At 34.6% G+C, this 12,318-nt stretch overlaps 1 protein-coding gene across 5 annotated transcripts in view; it reads left to right on the top strand.

The window, feature by feature from the left end:
- Positions 1-12,318, top strand: part of LOC137627723 (mitochondrial 2-oxodicarboxylate carrier) — a 270,316-nt gene that overhangs the window by 186,698 nt on the left and 71,300 nt on the right. For all 5 annotated transcript variants that reach the window (XM_068358985.1, XM_068358984.1, XM_068358987.1 and 2 more), the window contains 2 exons: positions 8,223-8,273; positions 12,209-12,300. In XM_068358985.1, coding sequence (XP_068215086.1) covers positions 8,223-8,273; positions 12,209-12,300 — 143 coding nt within the window. The remainder of the gene's footprint in view (positions 1-8,222; positions 8,274-12,208; positions 12,301-12,318) is intronic.

Below are 12,318 nucleotides of genomic sequence, written 5' to 3'. Positions count from 1 at the left end.
CTCCTCCAATTGTGACGCTTGTAAATGCCAGGTCAGCAATCCTTCCTTTTCAAGGCCGTGTCAACGGGTTCTTGCCACAAAATGTGGAGTCATGGATTTCATCCGTTGATGCCCATTTAAATGCCAAACAAATCGTAGATCCTTTTGTACAATTACAAGAAGCTAAAAGTTTTATAGATTTTTCTAAGGGGGATGCGAGTGCGTATTTAAGAGGTGTTTCATTTCAGGAAGCAGTTACTTGGGATGATTTCAAAGTTAGGTTACGCGCGATCTATGGGGGTGAGGAAGCTTTGGATGTAGTGTTAACGTTACGAAATACACTTAATCAAGCCACTATGAATCGGCTTAATGTTGTTGAGAGAGCAGCTCTCATAGCTGATAGGCTTAACGAATATCAGGACATTTTAGGTAATTCCACTTGGGTTACTAACGATAATATCTCCGTGAAAGATTTTTTACGATTAATGTATTTAACTTGCATGACACTTATGTTGCCTGAAGCTTTAGTGCGGTGCTTTGATAAGAAGTTAATGCCTGCAAGTACGGAATTGGATGTCTATAAACAGATAAAGAAACACATGTCCAAGTGTCCAGATCTCGATCCCGTGTTAACTCAAGTTTTTGCTAAGAATGAAACAAAACCACAAACAGTGAACGTAATTAATAATCCAGTAGCGGGAGTGACGTGTTACAACTGCAAACGTCAAGGTCACATAAGCGCAGACCGTAGAACGAAATTTTGTTCAGTTCACAACACAGGATCACATTCTTATAGTCAATGTTACGCGCGTAAGACACAACAATATCCTAGAAATACACAGTCAATTCCACAGTCAGTTCCATATGGAAATAAAAAGAAAAATCCTCATTTTAACAATAAGAAGAAACAACAAAATGTCAATGCAGTTCAGAGTCCGAAACAAACAAACACTTCTTCAAATATCGCTGAGCCTGGGCCGTCAAACCAGACCTCGCAAAGTCAGCCTAATTTTCAGAATGTGCAGAGCAAAGCAAATACCACATAGTTAACTCTAGAGGGGAAGAGAGTGATGTTGGGTCAAGGTCATTTATGTCAACATCAATAGTATTGAATAATCAATTTAATGTTTTATCAGATAATTGTGAGACAATAGATTTTCCTATGAAACACACGGCCGAATTAAGTAAAACAGTGCATGCTCCCGTAGATTTGCAACGAATTCATACAATAATAAGCCAAAATGAGTTACGGCCAACCTTATATGCTGTAAATTTAGAACACAAATCCTTTACGTTATTTTTTGACTCTGGTAGTCCACGTAATATTATGGATTTCAAGACGCATCATTTGTTGTTTTCGAACTTTCCGATTGAAAAATCAGGAATCAGACTTTCAGGTATAGGAAATAATGAATTAAACGTCATAGGCATAACTCATATTCAGTTCAGAGTCGGTAATCGCACGTTTGCCGATACATTTGTTGTTGTGAAAAACATTAATATGTATCCAGCTGTAATTATAGGATACCCATCTATGGGAAATCAAAACATTATCTTAGCTCCTGCAAAGCACGGCGTGTATATCAAAGGGAAATTCTATAAGTCTTCTAATACTTTAAAGTCAGTTTTGGATAAAAAGGAGACGACAAATGTAACCGTAACGTACGTTGAAGAACCAATAACTTGTCTCACTAATAAAGAAATAATACACGCGACCCAGCAGAATTCTCGTTCACCCGTAATATCATCTTGCACGCAATATATCGAACCAAACATACCTTCGAATTTAATAGTGCAAATAAAGAAAACACTACCGGGATCTGAAATATTAATCCTTTCCGATACTTTGAAAACCAACGGATTGTCTGTCACACAAGCTATTTATACAGTAGGCTCACATCAGCAATGTAATATCGAAGTCTGTAATCATTTAAATAACACTTTAGTAATTCACAAAAATCAACATATCTTGGATGTAGAAGTTTATAAACATCGTATTCTTACCGTTGCTGAAATCAATCACTCTCAATCAGTTGCGGATGAATCCCTTTTACGATCTATTAAAAATAAAATCAGTAAGGACATTCAAGACGAAGAAATTCAGCAGAAAATTTTTGAACTTTTAAATAAATATACAGATGTCTTTTCCACTACGGATGGATCCTTAGGGAAAACAGATGTGATCGAGCATCAAATAAGGTTAAAAGACAAACAGAAAATTATATATGTACCCTCGTACAGACTCCCTATGAAATTCCAGAATGAAATAAATGATGAAGTAGGTAAAATGTTAGAGGAAGGAGTCATTAGAAAATCAAATAGCCCTTATAATTTTCCTTTAATAGTTGTACCGAAAAAAGATCGAACATGGCGTATCTGCGTCGACTTTCGTCGTCTAAACGAGGAAACGATCCCTGATCGATTCCCAGTGCCATGTACTGACGATATTTTGTCTTTGTTAGGTCAGAATAAATATTTTACCAGTTTGGACTTACTTAAAGGCTTTCACCAGATATCATTAGAAGAAGATAGTATCCCATACACAGCCTTCAGCACAGCCAGGGGACATTATGAATTTTTACGGATGCCTTTTGGTTTACGTTGTGCTCCTATAACATTTACAAGAATGATTAACATAGTGTTTGGAGACTTGTTAGGGGATATATTGCATGCCTATATGGATGATCTTGTAATCTTTTCCAACACCTTAGAGGAACATCTACGTAAGTTAGAACTAGTACTACAGAGATTAAGACAACATAACTTAAGGGTAAAGATTAGTAAGTGTGAATTTTTCAAAACAGAATTGATATATTTGGGTTTCATGGTGTCAAGCCAAGGTCTTAAAGTAGTCCATGATAAGGTGTCGGCTATACGTAATTTTCCCATACCTACTAATGTCAAGGGAATACAGCAATTTCTGGGTTGTAGTGGATATTACAGGCGTTTTATACGCAACTATTCAATAATAGCCGCTCCTTTAACTGATCTTACGAAGAAGGGCGTAGATTTCATATGGTCTGAGCAACATCAACAGGCGTTTAATACTTTGAAAGATGAACTGTGTAGTTCTCCTATCTTAAAATTTCCTGACTTCGGTAAGGAATTCTTCATTGCAACAGACGCCTCAGACTTAGGAGTAGGAGGGGTATTGCTTCAGCAATATGATAAACAGTTTTTCCCGATAGCTTTCTATTCTCGAAAATTGAGAACTTCCGAAAGTAAGTATGCAGTAATAGACAAGGAAGGACTAGCTATTGTTAATTCGCTAGTGCATTTTAAGTTCATAATTTACGGTTATCCCGTTAAGGTTCTTACTGACCATAAACCACTAACAGAGTTCTTTAAAGGCTTCAATCACAGCCCTAAACGAACTCGGTGGCATTTAATCATTCAAGATTTTGGCGCAAGAATCGGGTATTTACCTGGGAAAGCAAATATCATTGCGGATGCATTATCACGCAACCCCGTGTCATCTTGTACGGAGTCTTTAGCTGAATTAATAGATATATCAACATCCATGCCTATTGTAAAAACAATATCTGAACAAGAAGATTTAGGCTGGAGTGCTGAATTGTTACAGACTGAGCAAAGAAAAGATCAGAAAATAGAAACAATTATAAATGCTTTGAAAGGCAATCATAAAGAAAAAGAATATATAAAGTATAAGCAGCAGAATTATGTAATCAAAGATAATATTCTGTGTAGGACTGTGACAAGGAAAACCCGCAATACACCACATGTAACTAACGACCAGGTAGTAGTACCAAACTCACTTGTTTCCACTGTCCTGAATTGGTTGCATTCAAATCCATTACATGGACACCCTGGGTTCTCATTAATGTCACAGAAAGCCAAATCATTGTTTTATTGGCATACAATGCTTACAGATATAAAAAGACACATAGCTAATTGTCGCACATGTCAGGAAAACAAAGGGCATACGAAAACACCTGTTAGCTTAGGAGCTTATCCTGTTCCCAATCAACCCTTTGAAAGAATACATTTAGATTTGTTAACAGGATTTTACGAGTCAGACAGAGGAAATAAGCACCTCTTAGTGATTATAGATGCTTTAACTCGATATACAGAACTAATAGCGCTTAAAACTAAAACTGCGATTGAATGCGCTAGGAAGTTTTACGAGTGTTACATTTGTAAACATGGAATTCCACACATGATAATCTCAGACTCGGGTGGTGAATTTAATAATCACTTCCTTATCTCATTGTGTGAATTCCTCAACATAAAGAAGGTTAATACCATGATATATCACCCAGAGTCGAATGGGCTAGTGGAAAGAGCAAATAGGAAGATATTAAATATATTAAGGGTAACACTAGGGGGATCAGACCCCAACTGGGATATTGCAATACCGGCGGCACTGAGTACTCTGAATCATTCATATCATATATCAATTAAAATGTCACCGCATGAAGCATTGTATGGTACCCCAGTTAGAACACCTTTCCATGTATTAACGCCTACAACTAATCTATCAAATCCTTTAAAAGAATGTATAAATGCAAGTATAAGTCGATATGATATCCTTCGAAAGAATTTAGAAGAATCACAAATCATAATGAAAAGGAATCATGATAAAATAGCGAAACCAACTAAAACATATACCGTGGGTGATAACATCTATATTCAAATCAATGTCAGAAAAGGGCTCAACTATAAACTAACACCTAAGTTTGAAGGCCCATTTAACATTTTGGAAATATTAACGGCCAATAGGTTTAGAATTCAAAACGTAGCCCAACCCACGGATGAGAGAATAGTACCATTGTCTCACATAAGAAATTAAAAAGAAGTGAGGAAAAATTTTAATTTTTGTAACTAAAAAGTTTTCTTTTTAATACAGGAGTAATTACATATATTTTTTCTCGTTACAGGTTTCCAAGATGAATTTTTTGTTGTTGGGAGTGATATTGTTCGCTCAGACATTTTTTTCGTATGGGATGAGTTCTAAGACTAAGAATATATATTTTAAATATGGCAATATAGTTGAAAGACAAGAAGACATTTTTATTACATCAACCAACGTAATTGTCGAAGTGCATATGCAAGCAATTTTTCTTCAAGAGAATGATGTCACTAGCTTAAGAACCGCCATTTCAAGGTTTTCTGCATCATTGGATGAGTTGCATAGGAGACATTTTCATTTGACTACTAAGAGTTTGCTTGGATCAACATTAAAAGTTGCAGAGATGCTATCTGATGACTTAAAAAATAAGACTGGAGAGACAGGATCTTTGGCTTATGACCTTTTGATGTGGACTGTAGGACACGAACAAAAAGAAAGACGGAATCCGTTCATTTATGCTGCATTAAGCATCTTTGGGTCTGTTGCAAGTTTAGGTTTAGGACTTTCCAATCGTCTTAAAATTAGTAATCAAAATAAGAAAATTGAGTTCTTGACTCATAAAGATGAATTGATTATGTCAGAACTAAGGGATCAGTTAGCTTCAATCAATAAAATTATGGATTTGTTAAATGAACATTCAGATAATATCGTTCAAATTATGGAAGTACAGGATTTGTTAGCAACATTAACGTATTATGATTCAAAGATAGATCACATACATAACAGAATTGCACATTTCATTGAGAAATCCAAGGATTATGTAGAAGCTATCACGTTAGCAACTAAAGGTGTATTGTCGCCCCATTTGTTGCCTATACGTTACTTAAAATTGGTTCTGGAGAACACTAGGGATAAACTAGGCTATGTTCCTTTGTTAGACGAACATAGGTTAGAATTTTATTACAGCCTAATTACAGTAAACGTAGATAATAACAAGGTTAGGATTACAATTCCCTTTGATTCTTCTGATGCCTGGCAATCTTACAGGATATCACCATTTCCGACTTTCATGACGAATCACTCAAATCCAGTAATATCCAGTTTGACAGGACACGTATTGATTTCCCCAGACAAGGAAACATATACGGTCATTAAAGACTTAAATCAATTAACTCACTGTTCAGACGCAATGGATAGAAAAATATGTACAGCTGACTCATTTGAATTCCGTAAAAACTTGATGGATTCATGCGAGTTAGGTATAGTGCTAGACGGTGCTCTCTCCCATACAAGTGAAAATTGTCTGGATAAGCTTTATCCCTTTGACAATAAAGAATTCAATTGCAGACTAAATAATGGCTCGTGGATACGATACGACAAGGACGGCTTCAATGTATCATGCCCTGACGGATCCACATCATTCAACCACATCTTCGTCGCAGCAGATGGCTGTATCGGGACTTCCCCGAATTCCATGGTGACTGGCCTACGGACAATCATCAGAGAACGTGCTTACTTCGCGAACTTCACGTGGACCTCTACAACGCCCGCACTTCCTCTCCCCTATAAAGGAAGTGTGGCGAAACACTTAATGAAACTTACCGAAAAGGACCACCTGTCGCCGACTTACAAAGAGATTCTTCAACCTATATTACTAGCAGGTTTATTGGTAACGGCGTTGATTTTTATCGCCGTGAACATCCTTGTTTGGCGTAGGTTACGGCACAGCAAGCAGCTACAAAGGAACGAGTTGAATAGCCCTGACAATACCCCTTACTTGATTCAGTTCAAAGCTGTATGAGTGGCCACCTCATTCGCTAAGGGAGTAATTTGTCAGGATGATGTTTGTATGAAAAGCTGACTAGTACGCTAGTAATATGTAATTAAAGAAATTCTCTACATTTGCATTGTTAAAAATACATTTAAAATAACATTTAAAAAAATAAATAAAATAAAAAAGGATATAAATCATTTTTTTCTCTCGGCATCTAATAAAAATATATAAGCCGGAATGTTAAAAAAGAAAAGAGAAAAAAAAAAAAAAAAAGAAAAAAATATATAAGATATATAACAGAATCTATGGGCATCTAATAAAATGTATCAGCCCTATATACAAATATATATATATATATATATGTACGAAACCGTGGTACGTGTACGTACCAGGAATTTGTATTTGTGCACTAAAAATTGAGTATCTTGTTTCTGACAAAGGTAACAATTATTCTTTATCAAGTTACCGAATCATTTGTAAGTCAGAATTTGTTTTGTTTTTTGGTACCATGTAATCATTTGCTAGCAATGTACCATATATATGATCTTGGTTTTATCATGCATTTTTCTTTTTGCTTTGGTAATATCTTTTTTGTATGCATTATTGTTATTAGTTTTGATGTGCCTATTTGGACATTCGTCCTCAGTTGGATATAGCTAGTTTTGAGCAATGAATGATACGTATGTCCAGTCACACTTAATAACCATGTTTCGGCTTGTTGTTAAATTTTTGTAAAAAAAAAAAAAATTGAGATAGCTGGCCGAGCATATGTAATGATTAGAATAGTAATATTACATGTTTAAAACAAATGACGTAATATGTCATGTTGGTTGGAAGAGCTGGCCGTGAGATTTGCTATGGTCAACTCAAATTGTGTACAGGATGTAAGATGCTAAGTTGTCATTCTTTCTTAGTGTCAACACATTAACTCTTCGTGTGAAAGTTTGTGACGTCACCGGATGCAGGTGTCTTCCGATTCCGTCACTTATCCAAATTAAAGCAAGTGTACGATTTTTGGGATATCAGTAATTTGTTCAGTTCTTATCTAAACTTCACCAGAATTGGTCATGTGGACCAACACAGCTTCCTCCAGTGATGGAGATGTTTAACTCAGTTGTTTATATACAATAAAACTTAAAAACCACTAAGATGTGTTCAATAAACCATTTAAATACATCTGAAAACAACTCATACTCAAATGTGTGCTTAAGACAGTAGCACACCAATATAAATACATTGTATATGTATCCCTTCCCAGATGTTGTACAACACAATGCCTTTGTTTGGTGTTTGTGCTTCTTTTTTTTTACTTACATTTCTCATTTATTAATCATGGATTATTGTACAATTTCATTTACTTTTCATGACCTTTAATATCTGAATTTACAGTTTTTATTTTATGACAGAGTTATTTTTCTAAGATTTAATTTCCAGTTTTGATAACACAATATAAGATGTAATCTGTTAATGGCATTGCATAATATTTTTAAAATTTGTGTGAGTAGACTTGAAGAGTAGTACATTCCTTTAACCAATAATTAACACCATTTCCTAGTATTTTGGCACTATTTTTTAGAAATAGCATGGGCATGAATTTCCTGTACATTTACAGATTTTTTGCTATATTTTAACCATGCGTGTGTAACCTTTTTCTTTCAGTTTCTTACTTTTGAGATCTACAAACAGCTGTTTGGTAGCCCCACTCCAGTGGTAAGTTTGCTGCTTTTTACTGTTATTTTTGTATTTTTAGGGGTATTTTTTTTAATTTTTTTTATGTGTATTCAGTAGATCTTGCACACTTGTTGCCTTTTACTACTATTGTACTTTAAGATAAATTTTCATGCTGGGGATTATAAGGACAATTTTAACAGTTTGCTTCCTTTCTTATATTTTGCATTTAGACATAATTTAAGATGTTTTGATAGCAAATGTTATTCATACAACAGATTGTTTTAAATATTTTATCCGCTTTCATATAGAAATAAGTTTTCTGGTATTCTTTCCTGGAAATTGCATAGCATTATCAATCAAAACCAGAGGTATGGAGTCAGCAATTGGAAATTAAAAACAAACTCAAACCATGATGGTGACGCCATGCCTATCTGCCCACAAAAGTAAACAATTGTATGCCATGTGTATATCACTTTCTATTATCAAATCAAAAGTAGTCCAGAATATTTTAAGTGATAATTTGTATTTAAATTGGTCGCAACTATATAAAAGTATTGAATATGTTTGTATGAATGAGAATCTGGTCAACATAATTGATGGGCATATCTCTCCTCGTGTGTTAGAATCCCAAATGAAAGACAAACCCTGGTTCAATTATGATTGTATATGCACTTACAGTATTTTGAGATCAGATTTGACTTGGAATAACTATGCTCATCTAAGAGCTATTGTTCAGAGAGTTTATACTTCCACTGAATAAGAGTACAATTTGATCATAGAAGAAATCCTTTCTGGTAGAACCCAGGAACACAAATGGTGGCTTATCTTTAAAGCTGCACTTCTTGATGTAGACTTAACTGTTCCTCTGTACTTAAACCAGATTGGTCTGTCATTCACTGTCCAAATGAAAAGGTATCCTTTGTGGCTGATATGTTTGACAGTAAGAAGAGTAATGAGAAAGTCAATATCCCTCATTCCCATTTTATAAAAGTACTCTTGATGGACCTTGATGATTGTTTAGATTTAGATCCAATGGCATTTTTCCTTTTTTTTTTTTTTAGGACGGCTGATTTCTTAACTCCTAAGGTGTCAGTTATTTTTTGCAACTTAGAAAGAAATGATATATTTTGCACTTATTGGCATCATAAGTCAGTGGGAAGGAAGATGGGCATGTGTATGAACAGGAGCTGAATATGGAAATAAATTTTATAATAAACATTCCATTTATTTCTATAAACCTCCCCTAATATCCATATTACTGACTTCCACATACTGATGGAGCTAGGAAGCCAGTGAAGGAAAGAGATAGGTCATTTATAAAGTTTATTATAAAATATGGAAATTCTAGACTCAATTAGTGGTAACAAGCCATCTTAAAATACAATTAGAAATAAGGGGCTCCAACACTACTTAAGTAAAATATTTTTTTTTTTTTGGAATAAGGAAATTATCAATTAACTGAACTTGAAAAAGGTAATAGACCACATGGACAGCAGCTGCTATAGGACTTGAGACCACAGCCATGTCAATAAGTAAATCAGGATTCTTCAAGATAATGTTTAGCGAATGTCTATTTAATATGCCATTGAGCGCCACTAAAATTCTTTTTAGAGGAAGTTGATGTAGCTCTGTCTCTAATATCATGAACCTTAACCTTGAATTCAGGGTTCCATTAGATTGGGATCCAATTCTTAGTGAGCTTCAAAATAATACTGAGAAGCTTTTACTGAACAGAAATGAAATTTCTGATAAAAAGAGGCATTTGAAGAATTGGCAGCAAACTTTTATGCTTAGAATAATTTTTTGCTCAAGGAAGACAAAAGAAAGAAAAAATCATCTTATGCTCCCAAAGTGTATCTAAAAAGATAATGCTTGTAATTTGATATGCATTTAGCTGAAACCAATATCAATAGGAAAATTGTTCAAGTCGGGAAATCTAAGTTCAAAAGTCAAACACTTGAAATATCATAAAACAACATCCAAATTAAAAAGTATACCTGACTACTAGAGGCTTTTCAATACTAAAGCCTTAAAGGCATTTACTAATCCCTTATCCTATCAGTTCACACATCACTCCCTCAGTACAAATTTTTCATATTTTAACTTTTTTTTTTCTTTTAAAATATTTATTTATGGGTTGAAAATTAATAAGGTAAATTACAGTAATACTGAATATACTCTTGTAACAACTGCGATCTCACATATTGTACATCTTCCACATTTTCACCTATAGGAAATTATTTCATCATGTATCATGTGTGTCATGCGAGTTCCTTTTTTAAGATCAAATTATAAAGCCCTGTCCACATGATTAAGCATGCCCGAGAGGCAAACAGTGATACCAGGCCACAATAGTTAGTGAAAATGAGGGTTGATGACGTCAGAAGCGGGAAAACAAAAGTCAGGGATCTGGTAACATTGTACGATGCCAGATCCGTCTGTAAAATTTCAACTATGGTCAGTGAGTATAATCAGAATGAAATTTTACACCAATACATAACTAAAATTACTTCAGTGAGCTTTATTATTATTTAGTCAGTCTTTGAGAAGATTACATGCTTTGTCTTCCTATTTTCTTAATCATTAATGAATTGGTCAATCTAATGCTTAGTCACTAACATTATCCAATACCGTTTCTGTAGGACTCTCATGAAGTAATCTTAGTTTACTGTGAATTACCATTACCTAGTTTTCAGTAAAGGTGTGTCTGGCAATTAAGAGTACCTACACTGTATAGTATTTATGGTAGGGATATAGATTTCCTAAATCTTTCCTCCACGATCCGGCCTTCATCTCAATGTGGGAGTCAATAATACGAACAACAGGGGAGGTTCATAGACATAAACAGGAACTTTTGATATTAAAATTATTCTTGTCTATTCTCACCTGCTATTCATATACAGTATATGGCCTGGCCCCACCTCTCCAGTTGATTAGTGATGTCAAGAGGCTGATGAACTAGTTTTGACTTTGAAACTGAATGACAAAGTGGTAATACTTACCCATGGGATAGTACAGTATTGCCATAAACCACCACATGATCCCAATACTACACCAGAGGAGCAGGGCAATTATAAGGAAAGGAATTGGGAACTTTTTAATCGTAGGGTAGGCTTAGATGTAGACATTCAACCAGTTTCAAGGGAGAAGCTTTATGAATGCCAGTTAAGTATAGAAATTATTAATTTTATTATTAAAATTATGCATTATTCTTTTATTCTTAACATCAACAATCTACAGTATACATTGAACTATCTTTGACAAATAATCTTCATCTATAGGGTTGTGGTAGACTATTTAAAATGTCCCTGCTATCAGCAGACATTGCCTGAGTCTCACTGGTCCTAGCGTGACAGAGAGGGGCCTTGGGTACTGATCATATGAACAGTATACACTATGTATATGGCCAGTCTCTAGAACATTGTTCTGGCCCTTCCCTGTGCCATTCATAAATGACCTTTAAACCTTTATAAATGAGTAATTTAATTTTGTATAATTGGCAATTTCTTTAGCATCTTTTTGTAAATTTAACAATTTGCTGTGTTGATAACAGGGAGATGTTATCCCTGTAATTTCCAATTTTTTCAATTAGCCTTTCAAATCAGGAGTCGGGTTTTGAAAATTTTGTTAAGTTATAGAAATTATACCTTTTAAAGTATTTGCATTTGTCTTTTTCTTTTTTTCAAATCTCATAATATGATCTTTGTGATACAAGTACAGTATTAAGGTCATGATATAGACAAGTTTTTATGCTTTGGACAACTTCAATGTTTTAGCAATACATGTTCTTAGTGCTGTGATATGATTGATATTTTGTTTTAATTATATTAACGATGTGACCAAAACTGCCAAAATTGTCTTGCTAGCAGTTTACTTATGTGCTTTTGATCCATAGAAAATTTTATAATTTTGGTAAATGATATCTTTGAATATATACAGATGCAGTTATATGACATGATATATTGCTGTTGCAGACTTTTTTCCTGGCTGGTCTGGGTTCCGGCACAACCGAGGCAATTCTTGTAAATCCATTTGAGGTCGTCAAAGTTGCTCAGCAGGCAAATAGGTAATAAAAACTGACTAT

This window comes from Palaemon carinicauda, chromosome 35 (genome assembly GCF_036898095.1).
Source record: "Palaemon carinicauda isolate YSFRI2023 chromosome 35, ASM3689809v2, whole genome shotgun sequence".
NCBI classification, from domain to species: domain Eukaryota; kingdom Metazoa; phylum Arthropoda; class Malacostraca; order Decapoda; family Palaemonidae; genus Palaemon; species Palaemon carinicauda.
This window is presented reverse-complemented; position numbering and strand designations above follow the sequence as displayed.